Source organism: Phyllostomus discolor, chromosome 5, assembly GCF_004126475.2.
Source record: "Phyllostomus discolor isolate MPI-MPIP mPhyDis1 chromosome 5, mPhyDis1.pri.v3, whole genome shotgun sequence".
Lineage (NCBI taxonomy): Eukaryota > Metazoa > Chordata > Mammalia > Chiroptera > Phyllostomidae > Phyllostomus > Phyllostomus discolor.
In genome coordinates this window covers 166,961,252-166,984,607 of record NC_040907.2, presented here as the reverse complement: position 1 = coordinate 166,984,607, position 23,356 = coordinate 166,961,252, and the positions used below count along the sequence as shown (strand labels likewise).

At 50.7% G+C, this 23,356-nt stretch overlaps 1 protein-coding gene across 1 annotated transcript in view; it reads right to left on the bottom strand.

Annotated features, from left to right (window-relative positions):
• GRK5 (G protein-coupled receptor kinase 5) overlaps positions 1-18,540 on the bottom strand; it is a 184,476-nt gene extending 165,936 nt beyond the window's left edge. Inside the window, exon 1 of the mRNA XM_036027379.1 lies at positions 18,257-18,540. Coding sequence (XP_035883272.1) covers positions 18,257-18,308 — 52 coding nt within the window. The 5' untranslated portion in view covers positions 18,309-18,540. The remainder of the gene's footprint in view (positions 1-18,256) is intronic.
• Positions 18,541-23,356: the final 4,816 nt, after the last annotated feature.

The window sequence follows — 23,356 nt, the reverse complement described above, 5'->3', positions numbered from 1 at the left end:
GAGCCGGGTAAAGGATCTGTTAATAGTGGCTTTACACTATCAGTCACCAGCCCTCAAGGCTCAGCTCAAATGACACCTCTCTGTGAAGCCTTTACTGAACCCCCCCCCCATGGAGACTGACTATGTCCTCATATACTAGACTGTAATGCAGTTGGCCATGTACCTGTCCTCCCCCCAACGAGAATGGCACTCCTGGAAAGGGAGGCGCGGTCTCTTTCATCTTCACAGTCCTGAAACACCGCTGCTAGTGTTCGCTCCCGCAGTGCTTGAAGCCTGCAGGGGAAATGGACTCCGGCTGCGTGCATCCCGCAGCACCCCCACCATTAGCGGGTCATTAGTGCCCCAGACAGAGTTGACGGGCACGCAGCCCACCCTGGGCACACCCCGGCTGGCTTCAGGAGTCCAGACCATCAGCGTCTCTGTCCTCCTCGACTCCCCGCTTGTCAAACGAGCCTCACGCTGCTCTCTTCCCACCGACCGGGGCGTGAAGACAAAGATGACGTGAGCGAACGATGGTGGTCACTGTTCCGGCAGACACACGCACACGGTGCCTGCACGCCCACGGCACCAGGTATGGTCTCATTCTCGGCCCTCGGCCCCCACTCCCACCTCCCAGAGGGGTCGCCTGCTTTACGCACCAGACCTGACCGGAAAGGAATTGAGGCTTTTCCCCAAACTCAAATCCCTACTTAAAAGACAAAGGTAGGTCACCATCTGGCGGAGTCTGAAAAGCGTGCTAGACACACCGAGGTGTTTATTACACAGGATCGATCAAGCCAGTCAGTGAACAAAACGGTCCGAGGAGAAATTTCAAGAATCACTTAGGCAAGACGGCTGGACGGATCCTGTGACTTCCCACCGTGAAACATTGAGAGGGATAATGCTTAGTAAGATCCAGGGGGCCTGGCGTGTTTATTTATTTAAAGGATTTTATTTCTTTATGGTCCCATCAAGGGGTCTTACATCTACACGGTACAGACTGTCATCTGCACACCGCCCCACCGAATAAAAGTATCTTTGTTCCACTCATGCCAAGTGCAACGTATGCTCGCCGTACAAAACCCAAGCTTTCCCGACGTCTGTTCGCTGTGCTACGGCCATCTCTCTGTGTCAAAGAACAGACTGCCGTGGTTCTCAACGGCTGTGTGTGAGTTCGTTATTGGAATACGCCAAAACTCACTTTATCAATCCTCTACTTGTGGTCACTGGAATTATTTCCAGTTTCTCTTATAAACACGCTCTAAACAACCTCCTGCAAATCATTAGCACACTGATTTTTCCTTCAAGTAAAATCTTAGAGATTATATTCCTAAAGCCAAGGGTTACACAATTTTAAGCCTTTTATCTATTGTCAAGCTGTCCGTGAGGAAGACTTATCCATTTACATTCTTATCAGCGATGTGAATGTATGACAGAACTTAGTTACCCACGCTTCCTTAACCAAGGATTATCAGGGTTTAAGTTTTTGCCAGTCTAAGGTTCTGCACGTAAGATTGTGCTCACTAGTGAGACCAAGCATCTTCTCACGAGCAGTGATCCCGGTTTACTGCCTATCTGACCCGTAACCTCTTGTTCCCCTAGAAACAACCTCCCACGTGCGACCCGCAGCCTCTCCGGCCGTAACCAGGGCCACTGTGTTCTTCTAACTCCACCCCTATGACCTGCAGCCTGAGGATCTGAGAGTCGATGCCTCCAACCTCCGGTGGCCGTTCCAGAGTGACCCACTGACACCAGACAGGCCAAAGGGGGTCACCACCTCGGGTTTTCCAAATCAGAACTGGGGAGGGGAAAAGCAGCCTTCTCTCTGCCGGCGGGAGCTGTAAGAGGTGAAACTATGAGCATCCCCCCATCACATGGAGAAAGGGGCGGGGAAGTAGGAAGCTGGTCGAGGGACAGAAGCGGAGGAGGGTGATGAAGAATGCCGGCAGGTTCAAGTTCCAGGTTCCAGGGGTTCTGAGGTCGTCCTGGTCCCTGCACTCCCCTCCGTCCCTCGGCCTTGCAGGCACCCTGGTCTCTTCCCAGACGAGTTCTCACGTCTGTCTCAGTCCAGACTGAATGTCTCTCACTTGCACCCGAGACTCTGCCTAATTAGCAGATCCCCTTCCCTGGTCTGTCTTCTTCTGGGGACTCCCTCTCCACATTCCGTGCTCACTTCTCCCCCGGGCGTTTCTTCTGACTGACCTTCACGAGCGCACCTTACATACTGAGGCTGTTTCCCAGCTTGTTGCTGACTTTTTACTTTTGTCACGATCTCTTCTCTCAGAGGAATTTTGTATTTTGCACTGTCAGATACATCCATCTTTGTCTTATGACTGCACTCCCAAACTGTACAGAATAGTCACCTACATTTTCTTCTAGAATGTTTATAGTTTCATTTTTCAAACTCTAAATCTTCAATGACTCTATAGTTTTTTTTTTCAGTATAATAAACCCAACACTGTGTCTTTCCCAAGGATTAGTTAGCCTGTTACCTCAACACCATTCAAATCCGTTCCCATTGGTGAGAAACGCTTCCTTTGTTGCACACTAATCACCATGCACTTGGGTTTCTGTATCTAGACTTTCTATTTCATTCATATTCTTTATGTGGTCTCCATAATCATTAGGGCCTTGTCCCTATGTGGTGACAGAGATACGGAGAGACTAAGCTACTGGCTCTGGGATCTCAGACAAGTTAGCAGCAAAGCAAGGAGAGAATCCAAATCACCAGTCTCCACCTCTCACCGCTTCCAGATGTCAAAAACTGAAGCAGGAGGGAAGCACCAGTCCTCCTGGCATCACCCTTGACTGTGACACCGGTGTCGCCAGTCCAGATAAGGCGGACATCTGGACCAAACAAATGAAGCTGCACGCGAATGAGGAAGTGGGTCAGGATGTGCCAGGGACCCACGGGAAGGCTGGCACTGCCTGTCCCACCTCCCACCTCGTCCCTGTGGGCAGCACCATCCCCGGCCACCAGCCTGAAAAAGTAGGGGTGCTCGTCAATCTCTGAGTCCTTGAGGGATGCCTCCGGGGCCACGTGACAATATTTCCCCTCACTCATGTCTAGATGGAAAATTCTTACATTTTCTCAACAATATTGACATTGTTTTCTTTGGCCAGACAGAGCGCTGTGTATTTTTAAACTTTCCAGGAAGGCTGTTTATTAAGATAATACAGTACGGAAAAAATCAAACTGTTTATTTTTGACTTTTGATTTAATTTCCCTCTCTATAATCCACTAAAGAAAATACTAGAATCATGCATTTGCCTTTCTTAGATTGCGGACATCAGTTACATTAGCAGCAGCGAGGTTCTTTCCTGTTTGTTCCTGTTACACTTGTAACCCCTCGCCACTCGAATTCTTTCCTTGGGGTAATTTTCATTTTAATATGTAATGCCTGCTCTTCAAATTAACATCAGATCTCATTATGAAGTACCCACAGCTGAATTACTATCAGTGGAAAATGCACCGGCAAATCCTCAAGATCTAGAAGGTGATAAAGAGCCCGAGAAATCACCTGGGCCAAGGTACACATTTACAGAGCTAAGAACATGTTTGGCCCAGAGAGGGCAAGCAACGTGCCTCAGCTCACACAGCATGCGGGTGGCACGTTCTCCCCTCCCCTGCAACCTTTCCCCCGGAGGCATCAACAGAGCTTCCACTGGAATCAAAACATCTGGGCTTGGTGCATTGAACAGCTGGATAAGATGTATTACCTTGAAAAGAAAAAAAAATGGGTGTCTTTTGACCCCACCTCTATGAAGTTATTAAACAGCTACGTCCTTGAGCTTTGCCAGATGTGAGCAACACCACGGTCTCACCTGCTGGCGGATGCTAACCCGAGGCTGAACGTGTCTGTTGCTCGAATGTCAAGGGCAGCGAGAGCGCTGGCCTGACCTGGGCATCCGGAGGCCAGGGTTCTGGCTTCAGTTCTACGGTGGGTGTCACCGTTGTCAGGACTCTAATGTTAGGAGGGCCCTCTCAGCAAAGGGTGGTACGTGCGTTCCAGGGGCCTCCAAAGAGCAGGGCCAGCACCTGATCGATGGGTGAGTGCAGCACCAGGCACGGCCGGGTCTGACCTGCACACCTGGGCTTACCATTGCCATTTGGTGAGACTCCGGGGGACACAAGGAAAGAAAAACATCCTAGCCCCAGTCCTTGGGGAGTTAGAGGTTTCACGGGTGAAGCAGGAAGCCTAATGATTTCTTTTTTCAATCCAGCAGTTGAAAGGGGGATGGGCTGCTTGAGACGGGGCGGGAGTTCCCGAGGCTAGAAAGCAAGCTTTGAACAGACGGCAGAAACCCACCACCCCACCGGGAAGGCCTCGGAGGGTCCTGTTTGGGGACCCAGGCTGGAGCCCAGTCTCCAGGATCCTCAGACGAGAGTCAGGAAACCTTCGGAGCCACAGCTCCCACGCTTGGCCGAGCCTGAGGCATTTTTACAATAAAACGGAGCTCTGGATGCTGCTACCCATGCATGGGCTTCTGATTTGGAACGTCTTAGCCAGGGCTTTGCGTTACGAGTTCAATCGTGTCCCCCAAAATACGATTTTATGTTGAAGCCCTAACCCCCGGCACCTCGGAATGGGACATTATTTGGAAGTAGGGTCTTGACAGAGGTGATTCAGCTAAAATGAGGTCATTAGGGTGCGTCCTAACCCAATACGGCTGAGTCCTGAAAGGGGGAATTTTGCGCACAGGGACAGACACGCCGTACAGAGGGGAGGCTGGGTGAGCCAAGAAGCCCCGGGGCCACCAGAAGCCAGGAGAGAGGCCGGGACGGATGCTTCCCGCCACCTCCAGAGAGAGCGTGGCCTGCCCACACTTGGTTTTGGAGTTCTGGCCCCCAGAACCGGGAGACGATAGATTCCGTGGCTCTGAGCTGCCCATCTGGTGGCACTTTGCAGCCCTCGGCACCCTAGGAAACAAACGCAGCCTGGGAACCAGTGCGAGAGCTGCCCAAGTGCCCGGAGGAAACGCCCGGCCTGGGACAGGTCCCGCCTGAAGGACTGCTTCTGCTCCAGCCTGAACTCGGCCGCCCACTCGGGCTTCCCGTGGGCCCTCTCTGGAGAAGGAAGGAGCTGGCTGCGGGGTGGCGGAGCCCCTTCCTGCAGGCTGAGATGACAGCGAGCCCACAGCCATGTTTAGACTAATCATCCAATTAACGGGCAGCCTTTCTCTGTCTGGTCTCGCTGCTGCTTCCAGGCAGCTGTGAGCCACCGGAGTGCAAGCCAACAACAAGCTACAGATGCTTCCAGGAAGAAAATGCCACGCCCTCCTCCCGTGCTGACAAAAGTACTGAAGACCCCGGCCTCTGAACCGTGCCCTCCTGCCCGGCTCCTCTCAGAAGGAGCCCGAGTGGGGTGGCAGGACTTGCTTTGTGCCGTGCTGTTTTTATCTGCACTGTTGATTCTCAAGGTGGGACTCAGAATGCTCACGTAGGCAAATCAAATGCAAACCTGCAGTCAAAGCAGCTACCACCCTGGCCAGGTGGCTCAGCTTAGAGCGTCGTCCTGATACACCAAGGTTGTGGGTTCAATTCCCAGTCAAGGCACACGCAAGCATCAACCAATGAATGCATCAATAAGTAGAACAACTCTCTCTCTCTTTCTCTCTCTCCCTCCACACCTGTTCCTCTCTCTATAATCACTCACTTTTTTAAAGCAGTCACCAAAGGGAGAACCCACAGAATCCCAGAGGAAAATGTGCCAGATCAAAGACGGGCGCAAGCTCTGGCCTGATGGCTCAGTGGATTGAGTGTCAGCCCATGAACCAACGGGTTTCTGGTTTGATTCCCAGTCAGGGCACATGCCTAGGTTACAGGTTTGAGCCCTGGTCAGGGCGTGTACAGGAGGCAACCAATTGATGTTTCTCTTTCATATCGATGTTTCTCTATCTCTCTCAAATCAATTTAAGAAAGTTTTTAAGTCAACTTTTTTTTAGATTTTTTAATTTATTTATTTTTAGAGAGGGAAGGGAGGGAGAAAGAGAGAGAGAGAAACATCAATGTGCGGTTGCTGGGGGCCGTGGCCTGCAACCCAGGCATGTGCCCTGACTGAGAATCGAACCTGCGATGCTTTGGTTCGCAGCCTGCTCTCAATAAGTCAACATTTTAAAAAAATGACAGGAGCAAAAGGCATGACATAAAACCACCAGCAGCACACGCGGCACCTCTGAGAGGTTTAGGAAAGGGCACCCCTCCCCCAGGACACATTCGCAAATCGACCGTTCCCAGGAGGTGGGCGGGGCTCCCCAGGGCCGTGCGCGGCACCGCCGAACACCGAAGCCCTCACGCGTGAGAACAGACGCCGCGGGCCGGCGCTCGAGGGGGGCGGGGCGAGCAGTTTCTTGCCGCGTGGCCTTGGAGAAGCACTTCACCTCTCCGCGCCAGATTTCCTTCTTTCTGAAGCTGAAATGACCATGAGCACAGCTGCCGAGTCTGGGCTGCGGTGGCGATCACAGGCGAGAATACGGGACCCCCCTTACAAAGCTGTGGGCTTGCTACCCGGGCCTGTGCTCACTGCCTACTTACACATTCAAAACCCCGGGGCAGTCACAATGTCATTGCCAAATGAAATCTTTGACTGAACTTGATTTCCCTAACCTAAGCTTTGAATAGCATACAAAAGATGACCGAACACTCAGGGGTGGAGGGAGGGGGGGTGTCAAATCCCAAAGGTTTCAAAAATGTCCCATCGCATGTCCTCATGTGTATCATGTGCCTTTCTCTCTTTTAAAAAAAGATGTTATTTATTTATTTTTAGAAAGAGGGGAAAGGAAGGAAAGGGAAAGAAACATCAATGTGTGGTTGTCCCTTGCACACCCCCTACTGGGGACCTGGCCCACAACCCAGGCACGTGCCCTGACTGGGAATCGAACCAGCGACTCTTTGGTTTACAGGCCGGCACTCACTCCACTGAGCCACACCAGCCAGGGCTCATGTGCCTTTCTCATGAGATAATATACTTTACACATCTCTAGGGTCGCAACGCCATTTCAGAAATTATCACTAATCTTCCCAAAGGGAGGAGACGGGGGGGGGGGGGGGAGAATGCTATTAAACGGATACCACCATTGGGAAAAAGAACAAACAAACAAAAAGTCTTCGAATAAATGTATAAAGATGTTACACAATGGGCAGCATATCCCTACACTGTTTACATTTAAAAATCGGAGACCCTACGTGGCTCACGGTATAGGCTTTGGCTGAGCATATTATTAAACCAGTGCAAGGCCATCGAAGACACGGACCCCTCCAGAGCAGCCCCTCAGGGTCTGCTGGAAGGCACCCAGCATTCCACTGAACCGGCTCCGCGTTTCCAAAGTCTTTCACAATTTCCCCCTGACATCCATCCATTTCATGGGAAACTGTAAACACAGATACAGGGAGGCTCTGCAACACGCGGCCGACTGAAAACAGCCGCAGGACGGCGTGAAGACTACAGCCCCACGCGTGCAAAGCGCTCTGTATGTTCACACGCGCAAAGACATAGAAACCGGGGGGAAACGCCCACCTACACGCTGCCGGCGATGACCTCGGAGGGCTGCAGCCGGCTGCAGAGCCCATGGGAGGAGAGAGAGACTCTTGCCTTTCTTCTGGATGTGCCACGGCGTGGTTCGAATGTTCTGCAGCGAGCGTTGTCTGTGCAGATCTCTTTATGTCTTAAACGTTGGAATGACTCCGCTCTCGTTGTGAGTCACAGCTGCGCACGTGATTCTTCTCCAAATGCCTCGTCTGTGCTAGCGCTGACACCCCCGAGAGCTGGTGAGATGACGGAGGGAGGTGGTGGTGACGGAGGAGAGGAAAGTGTCACGTGCAGAAGCCTGGCCCTGGGTCCAGGCGCTGGAACCCGCAGGGTGCTTTTGGGCGCGCCGTTAACCTCCGACTGTCCAGTTCTTCGTCTCTAAGAACGGGGGAGCATCAAACCTGCCTCACAGGAGGGTCGAGATCAAACAGAACAACGGACACACACTCCCGAAATGGTTCTTTTAGAAAAAGGACGGGAGACTCCACTGCCTGCCCAGTCCTCCCTTCAGAACCCAGCGTGGTGCCAAGCACACAGCAAGCACTAAGGGAGCGCTGGGTGTGGGACACTGGGGAAGACGCAACCCCAGTTCAGGGCCATTCCCATTGGAATTCTGCTTCCACGAAACCCCCGAGTTCTCATACTTGAGACAGATACTTGGAGCGTAAAGGCCCGCCCGGGTGAACAAGATGATAAGCAGACACAGGTCCACTTCTAGTGCTTGCCCAGGAAGAACTTGACTCTGAGTGGGCCCCTCAAACCCTCAACCCCCTCACGGCCATTCCTGAAATGTTTGTAAGCTGCCAAAGACACTAGCGAGAACACCAGGCACCACGCTATAAAACAATTAGTCACCCAATAGTTACAGCAGTGTAACCTGAGAAGTGCACTTGACGTGTGCCCGCAGCCTAACCCTCACCTTGATACCCCCCATGGGCCATTGAGGAAATCAGGTGGGTCCTTTGTAAAATTTTTATTCCGCTGTATGTTATAGAGAATTGAGCTTTAATTTTTAAAATCCCTCTAAGTGGATCCTACTGATGGGAAGACATCTGGGGCAAATATCTAGGCCCGGTGCATTCCATCCCAAGCGATGGTTAGTGGTTTGGAAAATGAGCGTGCGGCGAAATAACCAGTGGTTACTAATTATTATATATCACAGGAGTTGGCAGCCTCCATAAAGCCCGGTCATGTCGGCCTCTTCCTCTTCAGAGAGGATTACAGAATTGACTGTTTAGAAATTTCTTCTCCGAGTTCACATACGTTTTCTTTGTCTTAATTGGATCCAGCCCTTTTGCCTACGGACTGAGAGGCAACGTTTTTGTAATGAATGCATCCTTCAAAGGCCAGGTCATCGGCCCTTCCTAGGTCTGGGAGGATCACTGGGGTGGCTTCCCATTTTCTTTCCATTTCCTCAGCCTCGTCCTAGGAGTGCCATGAGCAGCACGTGAAACTGTGGCCTAAGCTACCTTCGGTTTCGCCAAAAAAGGTATGAGTGTTGCGGCATCAACCATCTCCTCTGACCCACACAGAGCCTCAGAATTGGGGAGAACTGTTTGCCCCAAATGTTTGGCCTAATGCAAATATTTACTTCTTCCAAAACAAGTCAAACAAACCACTTCCAAATTGGGGATGGAGGTGGGGGAGTTTGCCAGACATTTTTTTGCAGTTAAGATAAACATTTGGAAAACATTTTCCAATTCGCCCTATAGCCCTAGTTAATCATTCTTAGCCATGTTGAATCATGTCCTCGCTTACCGTCTACTGTGACATCAAGACCATTTCTTGAGAATCATACTTTCTCTGCCTGCGCCCCCATAACTCAGACGTAGCGTCAGCCAGTCATTTCTGGAAACGTTTGTTGAACACCTACTATATTCCACTCATCTGACAGCTACCCTTCCTCCTCTGTGACTCAGTGGGACTTGAGAAAAGCTGGGTCCTGCGACACCCTCTGCCACTCAAGTCCGCAGCCCGACTCTTTGTCCATGAGCTCACACGCTGTTTCCCCCAGAGCTGGAGCTCCTTCCCGCGGGGGGCTGTCTGGGCATCCCAGCGAGCTCCTCCTGAGTGCACGAACAGACAGTACGTGGGGGCAGAGCACGTGTCTGCGTCAGCCAGTAGAACGCTGTCTTTCCAGGGCCATTTGCTGACCCTCCCCCAGCTTGTTTCCCTTTCACGAGGTCCGAGACCCACACTGCGGTGGCATCCCACTTCTCAGCGAGGTTCCACGAGACCTTCCACCAGGTACGCAGGCCGATTTCGCTGGCTGGCTTCTCGGGCCTGTCGTTGGGTTAGTGCTGTCCTTCCCCCCCCCTTCCTTCCAGAAGAGGTCAAGTTCAGAGCTTCACCTGCTCTGCAGGAGGTCAAAGACTTGACTTCCTGCCCCCTCATTACCGGGTGGTGACATCGCACAGCCCCCTCTCCAGCATCTCAAGTTTGACAGCGACCCCTAAGGAAATCCATGGTCCTTAAGTCTCTCTCTCTCTCTCTCTCTTTCTCTCTCTCTCTCTCTTACACACACACACACACACACACACACACCCTGCTACGGTTTCTAGATGCAAACACCCATAAGGTCACCACTGAAAAAAAGAAAGAGGTTAACCCAGGGAGCACTTTTCTGGGGGGAAAAGGCCGCTTCACACATTCTCTTTAGGAGACGGAGGGGACACCCCACAATCCGGCAGAGCCATTGCTCTGGGGGGTCTCTCCCCACCTCCCCTACCCCAGCCCCCTACATGTTTAGGTAAAGAAAGCCACAGAAACATTGGCATGCACCCAAGGTGTCACCCTCAGGGAGAGGTGTTTGAGGCAAGGCTTTCCCGAGGGGCAGCGAGCCCCCAGGGAAAGAGGCCCTGGGGCGGAGGGGACGGGCACGGGTAAACCCAGGCCAGCGGGATCTGCCTGCCCAGTGCCCCTGTGCTGGCTCTGACAAGGATAGGTGGTTAGGCCACAGCCAGTGCCATGTCCCCACCACCAGCCATCTGGTTTAACACCTGTCCCTCAGGGGCAATTCTTTGGCTTCTCGAGATCCTCCAAAGGCCATGCTATTAGGAAGAATGCCAAGAGGCTGGCCTTGCCCTTCTGCCATGTTGGTGTGCGCTGGGAGGGGCAGGGGCAACGTGGGCAGAAGGTAAATGGGGCTCCAGGAAGGATCGTAGCCCTGTATGTGTGGATGTCTAGTATACACACACCCCTCCCCTCAATCTCGGACTCATCTGAGTTGATTAGCATCGCTGCTTCTAAAGTGGAAACACCTACTGGGAGGGTTCGCCCATCAGTCAGTCACAACCTACCAGGAATACTTCATCCGACTGCTCTCAAACTGGCACTTAGCTGAAAGCAAGGCCTGGGAGGGAGATTATATTCCCGCCTGGCCCCTTGCTCCAGGAAATGCAACAGAGACCACCTTCATCTCACACGGTTGCAATCACAAGGGGGTTCACATTTGGAAACTACACCACCGCAAGACAGGGGTTTGGTTTGGGGCTTACAATGTCACAAGGGAGAGGAAAGACTTATTTTTGAACACTTAAAGGACTTCGGAGGGTACTCCACAGAAACCCACAATTCCAGTGACCTTGGACAAGTGACTCTCTTTCGTCTCAGTTTCCCCATCTGCTAAAGCAGGGACACCTCTAGCTTGGGAAGTGGAGGACAGACGGGGCGACCGGCTGAGAAGGCGTGGGGTGTCGAGGCGCCGGCGGGCCTGGGGGCCCCTGCTTCCTCGTGGCACAGGAGTGCTCTTCTCTGTGTATCTCAGTTGCTTCTGCTTTCTGCAGAGACCCCCAAAGTTGTCCTTTGGGGTTCCTTTAATTGCAGCCTTCGAAAAATATATATATATTGCTAATCCACAGATTGCAAATTCCTAGACACAAGGCAGGCCCTACGGAAATTAGACTAATTTGTTACTGACTTCTGTCAGAAAGATGTTACCAGTTGCCTCTTTGGCACAGTTTCAAACAGAGTCCCTGCTTCAGACCCCACAGAAACAGCAGCGAGCTGTTTCATTGTTTCAAATGCGAATGTTGTTTTCTAAGAGGCCGCTAAATGAGCTGTGTTAAAATGTTGCAAATCTCACAGGAAACAGTTCTTAAAGTGAGTACAAGAACAGTGTGTGTTTGACATCTTCCTTGTGATCTTATTTCAGTCTGTCCTGCTCAAAACATGCAACCCCTTATAACTGTTTTACCTATTTTCACCCTCATGTGGGAGCGCCTTTTTGAAGTCCATGGAAAGAGGTCATTATTTTCCATTTTTCTGTATATTTACTGTACACACAACTTAAATTTTTTTCTTAATGCAACGATACAGAACATCCTTATACCAGGCCTTTCAAGAAGGAACACGGGGCTCTGTATGTACACCCGTAACATGTGTTTAATTTGAATCAGGAAAGTCAGTTGCTCAATCTAGGCAAATTTCCCAGCAAGATATGAAAAAAAAGAACAGGAAATAAGGGTGGCTCGCCACCACCACCAATATCTACTATTGTCCCCGAGCTGAACTACTCTCTGGAGCCAGTCCTACTCCCTGACCCCCCATGGCCCGAGTCCTTGCTGTCTCCCCCTCCCACACCCCCACAACATGTACCTCACTCCGTCTCCTGAACCTTCCCCCAATTACCACGTCAGACGTTATGGGGTTGCCACACTCATTTGATTCGATGTGCAGAGCTCCAGAGCAGCTCTGTCCAAACGAACTTTCTGCAGTGCTGAGAACGTTCTATATCTGGACCATCCAACACTGGCCTCGCCTCTCGCCTAGCCACTGGCCTCGTGGGACTACTGAGCCCTTGAAATGTGGTTTGAGTGCTTAAGGAACTGAATTTGCAATTCTAATTAACTTCCATGTACATAGCCACATGCAGCTACAAGCTACCGTGTTGGACAGATGGCACACCTTTAGAAAAAGTAAAGGCCTTTAACCTTTCCAGGATACTGCCAGTAACTGGCTACACCAGAGGACATGCCCAAACCCATCCCAACAAAAAGCCAGAGAGAACGGTGGCCTCCGCCACCTTGACTCCAGCACCGTGGTCCCCTGACCCCATCCAGGATGCTCCCCGCAAAAAGCACCAAAGCTCTGCCTAGCAGGTGCCGCTGCAACCCAGCCTCCTCTCAGATTTTGTCGTTCCAACCAAAGGCTCTTCTTGCCCTTGTTTTTCAGAGTTCCCATTTGTAGGAAGTGACTGTTGTAAAAACACAATGCCTTGGACGATTAGTGGTTGTCTTCCAGATTTGGGCCTATCCCTCAGGTATGACCCTTGAATTATCCTTAAATCATATGTGAGTCCTGCAGGTTACTGCCCAAGTTCTCGGTGTGGCGGAGTCACTGCCGTGTACCCAGCTGGGCAGGTCAAACCACAGCCAGCTTCAGCTCTTCGGGGGAAAAAACCTGGTGTTCCTCGTATCAGATTTCCCCGTTGAAAGCCTGAGCACACAATCATGCCCAACTCCATCTCCTCACCCACCTCCAGCTGCATGTTCCCGAGGCCGACATCCAAAATGTCACCTCCCACGGGGTCCTTCAACCATCAGTGTTGGATGAATGAATGGTTTTACCCTTGCAAGAATCTCAGAAGATAATGTAAGAACGGTTTTCTCAAAATGAGAAACTGAGGGGGCATGGGGACACGGGCTCTAGCTAGGAAGTAGCTGCTTTCTTTTTAAAAGGTAGCATGATTTAGCAAAATTTAGTTCTTTCCCCCCTGTGTTTAGATAGTACTGAATGGAACAATATGTTTTCACCCTAAAAAGATAAAATTTAAACAAGCTCGATTGATTGATTAAAATCTTTTCCATGTTTATGACGTTCTTAACTAAAATATTTCACTGAACTATAGCAGGATGTGTTTTAAAGTAGAAGTCACTCCTACCATTTAAGCCCATATAACCCACGTTAATCATTTAAACATCACATCTTAGAACCCTCATCTCCACTGTCCTAGTCTGATGTCAGGTGTGGGACTCAGGGCAGTACGACTGAAGAAATCCCTAGTTTCCTTTTCTACATGTGACCTATTTGTAGTCACTTTCTATTCTTCTCACCCCTCGGCTGCATGCGCTATGGCAGTGATATCTTTCTGCAGCCACAGGACTTTTTTATTTCAAACATGTCCAGCCAGATATTATAATACTTTACCTTAAGCCACAAATGTACCGGCAACAAATGTTCACTTTAAATACTGCCTGCAGCCCTGGATGGTTTCCTGAGGACACTGGAAGTCCCCACGTGCGGGTTGTTGAACAGCCCTTGGTAAAGGTGAATTTGGTGGCATGTTGAACTCTTTCCTGAAATTCACTTGGACGTTACGAAAGTATACAGCCTAGGCCCCTAAAGGTACCATTTAGCAAGCCACGACAATAGTGACAGCTTCTGAAGACGTCATTTAAACAAGAGTTAGTTTGGGCACTGCAAGAATCTAGCTTGTTTGGAGTTAAAAATCTGACAAGAAGCAGCTAAGCTCTTGAAAGATGAGAGTCTTGTGGGCATTTAACTGATGCTTGTAAAAACAGGCAGCTAGATTCATTAAAATCATCGCTTGAAATCTTTCTGTAAGAGAGCAAGGCCTTCTGAAAACACTGCTTTTGGTTTCTCTACCTCTGACTTGTCAGTACTGAAAAGAAACTTAGAACAAATGCAAGGCCGTTGCATTTAATGGCATTGCACTTCACTGCCAGGCAGTCCTTACCCACCTTGGAGCTGCCTATGCCAGGAGGAAAGCCGTTATTGGTCTGTGTTCATCATCATGAACTTGGGGTGCGAGGGAAAGGGAGGGGGGAGGCCTGGGCTTTCAGCCCTGCTGTGGAATGCTACTTCTGTCCAAGTAAGGCCTGCCCCTCACCGGCGGTGAGAGGCTAGATGCCGGCTCTCTCTCTCTCCTCCAGCCCTCCCCCACCTCTGCCAGCCTCCAGCATCACCTCTGCCCCACCTCTGCCCCGGCCCTCAATCTTAATCACCAGGAAGAGCCAAGCCCACAAGTCATCCAGTCATCGGAGGAAATGGTTCTCGCGTATTCTGGTTTTCGGCAACCGTGATCAATGGCAAAGTCATTCTGTTTCCCACGGCTCCGTCCCTGTACTCCGTGTCTGCCAGAATCACACTTGGCAAGCTGGGATCGATGTTCCCTCGGTCATCTCTATTGATCAGATGTGACTGCTGAGGGCCTGCAGGGAAAGGGAAGGGGGGCCCCTGCAACATTTCTTTCTACCTCTGATCCCTCAAGGGTGAGGCCGCAGGTCTAAAATATGAGAAAAACACGAAAACTTCCACTGCGACAACAACAAAAGAAATACACCAAAGGCACTCTGCACAGGCTCTCTCACTACTATCATCTCAACACCAGCCGGCTTGCCAGTTTCCCGAGACTCTGAGATGTGAAAACGCAGGTAGACAGAGCTGGCCTGAGCTTAATCACTTAGCTCATCTCTACAAACAGGCATGAATTCAGTCCCAACTTCCTCCTTCCTTCCTTCCTTCCTTCCTTCCTTCCTTCCTTCCTTCCTTCCTTTCTTTCTTTCTTTCACCACTTTTTAGGAGAGTAATCTAAAGTTCCTAAGAGTGACCAAATTGATGTTTTCTCATGAGACCAAGATAAACAAACAGAATACATTTGGGTAGTTTAAAATTTTCTTATTTCAAAACAACTGTCACAAAGGTGCAATTTGCTTGCTATGTTTTCTAATTACTAACAATGAATCATTTTTACATTAATATGCTTATGGATTTTTCTTTTTTATTTTGCTATATTCATGTTTTCCACTTGATACATGTTTTATTATGGTAAGAATCTAAATTTATAATGAATTTAAAAGTCATCTGTCTTTCAGAATGCATAATAAAAACAAAAGATAAGCCCCAAAATTATCAACTACAAATTCCTTTACAGCATTTGCAAAGTGTGTCTGTCTTTCTTCAAGGTCTGTTTCCCAATTGTTTGGAATAAATGTGACTTTTACTTGAAAGCATCATTTCAGATTGTGTACAATATATTTTGTTAAGTGCTCTAAATTAAATTTCGCATTCACCAACTATATTTCTCATCTGTAACCATTCACAAGAATCTTCAAGAAGTGTTTTAAAATATTCCAAACAACACAGGTTTTTTTTTAAGATACTATAAATACATCAGATATTTCACTAAACTAATTAGGACTTTCATTCCTGGATAACACAGTTATTTGCAGAATTGGTTAATTTAAAAGAATGACTTCAAATATATGAGAACTGAGAAGAAAAAAATAAATTGCTTTTATTTCTATAAGCTTCCATACTAATTAGACTATGTGCTCAAATTTTTAATAAAGATGTGGCAAGAAGAGAATGAGAGCACTTAAAATCATGGGTTCTACTTACACAAAAAAAAAAAAGAGGAAGAAGGGGAGAGATGTAAATTTAAAAGTGAAGTTTCTATGTGAGTGGTTAATTTTTCTCATGCATGTGTCAGTCTCTCCATTTCCTTCCAGGCAAGACACTTTCCATTTCAAAGGCATCATCAAGAGCTACTTTCTCACCATGAGATGACCGCCAAACTCTCAAAGAGAAATGGAAAAGGTTCTAAAAGGACAAGGAAGTGTAAGGCACGTTATTGAGTGCTTTTAATCATTGTAATTGCGTCATTCCACATAAACCTCCTGCCTGCAGTCTCTTCCTTGCCTAAGGTTCTGATTTGTTGTTGTTGTTGTTGTTAACCCAAGAAATCAGGCGGTGAATTCATTTCGGTGAAAAAAAAAATTCTAGGGAGACCAATTTGAGGGAGAAAATTGGTAACACTTTGCCCACTCCAAGCAAAACATTTTGAAAGAAGCAACCAATTGCAAAGGAAAGGAAAAAACGTGCCCCAGGCAAAGCAACGTGTGGAGCAGCAAATCGCGGGAGCAGAATTCCCCGGACAAGTAGAGAAACCGGGGAAATTTACACAGCCTCCAGCACCATCCTACCCAGTGATTTCCCAAGAATTAATTTCAGAATGGAGGGAGGGAGACACACTTTCCCAGCCCCGGGCCTTGAGATGTACAACCAAATCCCAGCACTAGGTGGCGACTGCAAAGACTGAGAGCGGGGGCGCGAAGGGGAGCTGGCCGGCTGTCCCCCCCAAGCCCACCCCCCGCCCGGCTTCTTCCCCTTCAGGACGAACTGCCCAGCACAGAGGAGAGCCCACTGGCCCCCACCTTTGCCCCTCACGCTGTAATTTCGAGTAGGCAAGAAGAAAAAAAATCAGGCCTTAGAACCTGAAGTTGCCAAGTAGCAGCCTCTCCTCCAAATCTGTTCTCACGCCAAAGCTGAGCAATGGGGAGGGGGGTGGGAGGGAATAGACCTGCATATTTTAAACTCTGCTGGGGTTTTCAAAGCAAACCTTCCAAGCAGCTGCTGCAGGCTGCTTTAGAGCGACAAGTGACGACCCAATTACGACGTGAACGCCGGGCAGAATCGCTGGGCTGTGCATCACCCAACCCGCACAGCGAGTACAGAGCCACACGGCGATGGAACCGGCTGGATAAACAGAAGTCGTTTTATTGCTGGCCAAGAATTCTTCCTTCATTCATCCAAGTGGGTGAATGAAAATATTAAGAAGTAGGTATGGCATTTGCTCCCCGAGTATCCTTCTGAAGTCAAGACCTTGCTTAGGCTGACTTCTTACCTTGGGTGTCAAACGAAGCCTCCTCCCACGAAAAGGAAAAACCACTTCCCCGTTTAATAAAAAGGCTGCACGCCAGAGCTCAAGCCTTGGCAAAAGAGATATTACATAAATTCCAGGTGTTCCTAAATATGTATGTTTACAGGCACACAATTATTTCAGGAACCGTCTGAGTTTCTGGGCCACTTTCCCCCACCCCCCACCCCCCATCTCTAGGAAGCTACAGAACGCGTGTTTATAGCTTTGACTTTAGGGTCTTATCCACTCCATTTAGACACTTCCTGCCAGCTACATGCAGGAAATGTACTGATTTGCACCCAAAACGCATTTAAGCACCAGCACACTTACCTTTCTTTTCTTAACTGAGCCAAAAATCAAACAATTCAGTTACCGCCCCCCCCCCAGCCCCCCTCCCGCAAAAAAAAAAAAAAAAAAAAAGGAAAGAAAACCACCTCTGAAATCCTGAATTATTTTCTAGGTGATTTGTACAGCCATCCTCTCGTTATTCTAGGAATAGGCTAATTCCTCAACATCTTACTTTGCCTTTAAAAGGCTTCCTTCCACACGACGGGATTTCCCTAAGAAACATTCCCAGCGGATGGTTTCCAGCAAGAGCCTGTATCAACTCAGCCTGCGCAAGCAAAGACTTGGCTTCTGCCAATTCCACCTCCCCCCCCAACACACACACACACACACACACACACACACACAAATTCACACTCATAGAAACATCCCGGGCAGACTCGAAAAGCTATGTTATTTGCATGTTTCATGTTTGCCCCTCTCTTCCTGAATGCATGCTTTTCCAACTGCCCTTTTCAACAGCTGCCGCGATGTCTGTGAGGTTAGAGCAGGAAATCAGGGGATATTTGAGCATCCTACCCCCTGCGACCTCGATGTTTCCCCTTCTCTACCCAAGTCCAGATTCCGTGAGCCCAAGGGCAGGAACCCTGAAGCGTCTGCAGAGTAGCTCTCAGAGGCGTCCTGCACGCGACCAACTCACTGCGGGCACCCTGCACACACACGCCCCAGCCCACACGCCGCCCGGCACCCGCACCCTGGCCCGCGGCGACTGAGCCCGGCACGCACCAGCCCTGCCTCTTACCTTCCCTGGCTTTCAGCAAGACCGTGTTGGCCACGATGTTTTCCAGCTCCATTGACAGTCGGCGGTCAGCGAGGGAGCCGGCCGGCGGGGCTGTCAGCGCCTAGGGGTGCTGCCGCTGCTGCTGCCGCTGCTCGGGCTAACGCCGCTGCTGCCGGAGCCGGGAGCCGGGATCCCGCCTTTCCTACCGCATTATTCCTGCTCCTATCCTTCAGAGTTTTCCCCCTCTGCAAAGAGGAGCCGCCGCCGCCGCTTCTTCCTCCCTCTGTGTCCCCCCTCCCCCCTCCCTCAACAGTCTCCCCCCCACCCCCCCACCCTCCGCGTTTCTCTGTCACTCCATTCTCCTCCCCTCCGGCTCCCTCGGATGCTTTAATGCCTCGGATGCTTCTGCCTCCCCTCCGTCCCTCCCGGGGGTGTGGTACTAGCAGGCTCGGGCGGCTGGTACTGCGCAAGCGTCACACCGGGCCGCGCCTACAGTCTCGGCGCTCGCGGCGCGCGGCCTGCTGGGACTTGTAGTCTTCCGTGCGTTCCGCGCTGGGGCTAGGGTGGTAGGCGGCTGCGGGAGTCCAAGACCCGCCCCGGGACCCGCGCTCGGCGTGAAGGCGGGCGCGGCGCGGCGAGGGTCGGTGGGGGCATCAAAGGCAGCCCCGCTGAGCCGGAGCCCTGGGTCCTGGAGCTCGCACTCGCACGCCCACACCCCCCGCGCTCCGGCTCGTACGCTTCCCGCCCTGCCGAGAGCCGACAAAGCGAAGTCCACAGGCCACAGCGGTGGTGGGAGAAGCGTCGCGGCCCGGCAGGCGCCCGTGCGGGGCAGGCTTAACCTTGGGAGTACTCGGTATGGCAGGAAGGGCGGCCCGGCGGGACCGTGAGCCGCACCCCCTTCCTCCGGGCCGCGCCGGGCCCACGCGTGGACTGCAGCCCAGAGGCAGCGAGGCGCGCCCGCGGGCCTCGCACCCGGCGGCCAGTAACTGCGCGCCGTCGCACACGCACCCGGGCCCGTTCGCTGACAAAGGTGTACTTTGTTTCCTCCGAGGGCGCGGAGGGGTCTGCGACTCGGTGGCGACCCGCCACCGGCGGCCGCGTCTGCGGCCGCGCAGCCCGAGCGCCCCCCGGCGGCCGCGGGGTGGGGCGTCCGGCGGCGGGACTAAGCGAGCAGCGTCTCCCGGAGCTGGGGACCGCCCGCGCCCTCACGAACCACCGGACTCTAGGGGTCCCTGCGTGGGAAGCGGTCCTTTGGGCTAATAAACTGCCTTCTAGCACGTGGAGTCCGCAAAGCAATGAACCCCATGACAACCAAACTCATTCACGCTGAAAACGCGAACGGGATCACCTGAGTAGGCAATGGGGCGTGCTCATGGGTAACGTCGCCTAGCTGGTGGTGTTGGAAACGCGTTTTCAAACTCCAGGCTCATTTACACTGGGGCTCTGGAGCCTTTCCACTGTGTGCTCAGAACATCAGGCTCAGAACATGCCGCCTCGCTTCCTCTGAAGGCCCCACTCCTGGGAAATGGGCCCTCGATCACTCCGGGGGTCTGCGACGAGTGTCCTCTGGGCTGGGGGAGGGGCGGACTGGCCCCAAGAACAATGAGGCTTTTGCCTCCTCTGCATCCTGCGGGCCGGATATCCGTTCAGAAGCCGGCTGTGGGCCTTCTCTGTGCAAAAGGAGGAAACCTTCTGTCCCCAGGGCTGCCAGGAAGTGACAGGGAGGTGCCGGGAGAAACTGAGAACAATTATTAGGCATTGGAGAATATAAAGAAATTAATAGACTTTCCAGGCCTTGGAAACCAGAACGGTTGCTGATTCTGACAACACAGGACTGTTTGTTTCCTAATGGCGTACACCCACCAACACCGCCGCTTCCTAGCGTCTGGATGTGGGTCAGTGGGTCTCCCTGAGCCTCCTTCGTCTCCTCTACAAAGTAGGAGCAGTAACAGTTTACCTGTTAGAAGGCGAGGAGTTGAGCGGATAACTTCTTGGGCATCTTCCACTTCAGGAATTACTGTCCTGGGCGACCCAGGCTTGGTCTTGGCTACCTATGCACATGCTCAGAGAGAGAAACTTATAAAGGAAAGGTCTCGGAGAGAGAAACCTAGGGCTGGCAGCATCTCAGAGCCACCAACTGCAATGATCACTTGCTGGCAGCCTAAGCTGATGCAGCCCTAAGTCTGTTATTTTGGCTGGCATAAAAAAGAAAAGAAAAAAAACTAAACTAAATTTAAATGCCTTTTTAAAAAAGATTTCTAATGTACTTTTTTTAGAAAGAGGGCAAGAGAGGGAGAAGGAGAGAAACATCGGTGTGGGCTGCTGCCTGGGACCCGGCCTGCCACCCGGGCATGTTCCCTGGCCAGGATCCAACCTGCTGACCCTTCAGTTTCAGGGCGGGTGCCCAAGCCGGAGCCACACTAGCCAGGGCTAAATATGAGTGCTTTCAGATGGCTTGTGCTCCAGAGCAGCCTTCTCAAACTTTTATGGGCATGCAGATCATTTAAGGATCTCGTTAAAATGTTGATTCCATTTCACTAGGTCTGAGATTGTTGTTTCTAACAAATGCCAGGGCTCTGTCAATCCTGCTGGTCAGTGTACCACATTTTGAGCAGCAAAGCTCTACAGCTAACCACAAACCCCACCACCCTCTAATGTATAATACCCAGCCCAGATCACCAGGGATTTTACCTGTCTTACTTCTATAGGCACTTGAGTTTGTAACGCTGCCTACCCAACCCCCATTTACAGGTGTGAAACAGGCCAGGTGGAATAAATAGGTTCCGCGTGATCACTTAGCCAGCAAAAGCCTATCTGCTTCTCTCTCTGCCACATGGTAACACGTCCTGCCTACAAAATACATGGCTGCACTTCAAGTATTTGTGCCTCTATGAAGAAATTAGGACATTCCGATGCAAGAATGAAATAATAATGGCTAGGTTTACTGGTTACCAGCTGTAGCCCAGGTCCTGCACTAAGTGCCTCACATGGATTACTTCACTGACCACAATATCTGGATAAAGTAGAAAAACATAGCCCCATTTTATAGATAAAGCCACCTCGTTAGGAGGAGTTTTTATAACTTGCTTAAGGTCACATATCTAATAATAAGTAAACGACCCGGGATTTGAACCTAGCGGTGTGACTCAGAGTCTAGGCGCTTAATTTCTGGCTAGCTCAGGCTGGCAGGCAGAACTTGGTTGCAATTGCTCCATTTGGCTGCCAGAGTGGACTGAAGTTGTATTGTAAGAAGGCAAAGGAGACAGTTGGCTAAATGATTAAGTCAAAGGGGTTTGCCATCCCCTTCCATAATCCCACCATTATAGCTTCATTCCTTTCCATTAACTGCATCAACTACTCACAGTTCCCTTGAAAGATAGGGTTGATTCAAGGGAGAATCGCCCATTAAATATTAGTAAGGAAGGAAGGAACCTTGCTGGCTGACAGCAAGCATGGAAATCCTAACAGAGGACTGGGTGGGTTTGAAAGGGGTGGGGATATGCCAAAGACGAATACAGACTCCCAGTCCACTCAGGGTCCGCAGGCAGAAGAGACAGGGAACCTCCTCATTCTGTCAGCTCCTGCATTGCATGGAGGAAGCTCCTCCATCAGAGTTCTTGCAAACAGAAATTGAGTATTCTGGGTAGTCACGAATCTCTCTCCACCCTAAAATATGGATTGCTTTGGCCTGAAGAATCGAACTGGCTCTTTGAATAAATAGTGCGGGAGCTGGAGTTCTCGTGCGTGGCCTCGCCTCACAGCTTCCCAGTCATCGGGAAACAGCTGGAGACAGTGCTCTCGTTCTCCCACGTCTTCTCTCGTCTCCGGAGTTTCCCGTTACGTGCCAAGCACGGCGGGGAACACAAAGGTGATTTTCCAGAAGAGCTCGGCACTAGGGAGGAAGGCAACTTGGGAGGCAACCCACCAAGCGAAAATGGAATAAGAACCATGGTGGACATGTATACAAAGGACTTGGAAACGGAGACAAAGGAGTGATTTCAAGCACCTGGGAAGATTCTAAGGCGGAGGCGTGAGAGTGAAAGTGGGATCGGAGTCATAAGGTTTCCAGTGGCGTGCCCTCCTGTCTGAGAAGTCCCTTCATCGATGGCCCCCAGTAGGTACCAAATTTAACATTAAAAATGGCACCATGCTGTAGAGCACCTATCATTCTTTAAAGTCAAGTTGCTTTAAACTTTTTACTCATCCTAACCAATCATATTGGTGAAGTGACTGGTAATAGAAATACCACACTTTGGGGGAAACTGACCTCCAAGCAGCACATTAGGAAAAAAACTATTCCGAGCAATGGGTCTCAGCAGCCTGTGGTTCGAGGTGAACCAGCGGACCTTACCAAACCTGTGGGGAGGCTGCGCCCTGGTGTTGCTGGATGACTATGACCTATGACATCCGAATACCCCATCTTGATAACAAGACTTTTTGGGCTCATCTGCTGGGTTTCATTTTTTAATATTTTATTTATTTACTTTTAGAGAGAGGGAAAAGGAGGGAGAGGGGGAGAGAAACATTCATAAGAGAGAGAAACATCAATCAGTTGCCTCTCATACGTGCCCCAACCAAGGACTGGCCTGAGACCCAGACACGTGCCCCGACCGGGACTTGAACCGGCAACCCTCCACTTGGCAAGACAATGCTCAACCCACTGAGCCATGCCAGTCGGGGCTCTGCTGAGTTCTCACATGAAGGTTCAGAAAAGAGACTCCTGGTGAAACACACATGTTTGCTGATGGGCCCAACCACGTGTGGTTTCTGTGCTTCTGGCCTTCCGTGAGAATACGAGGCCTCCTTCCCCGGTGCCATGTTCAGTTGGGAGAGTCCCCACAGTGGGCGTACTGGGGCACTGAGTTGTTCAGAAGTTGTTGCCTCCATTATATTTAGAGGAGGTCTGTTGCCCGAGGTCAGCTGCTAAGTGGGTGATGAGACTCCTTACTTAGGTGAGTGTCCTACTCAAAGGCCTGAACACACACAGTGCCTTACGTGTAGTGAGCATCTGGCAATATTTGCTGATTCAGAGCAAATACGGCATCACTCAACCCCACTTACATCTCTGGGAGGCTGGTTATTCCGTATTAGTTAATGATCAAAATTCCCACATCCCCGCCA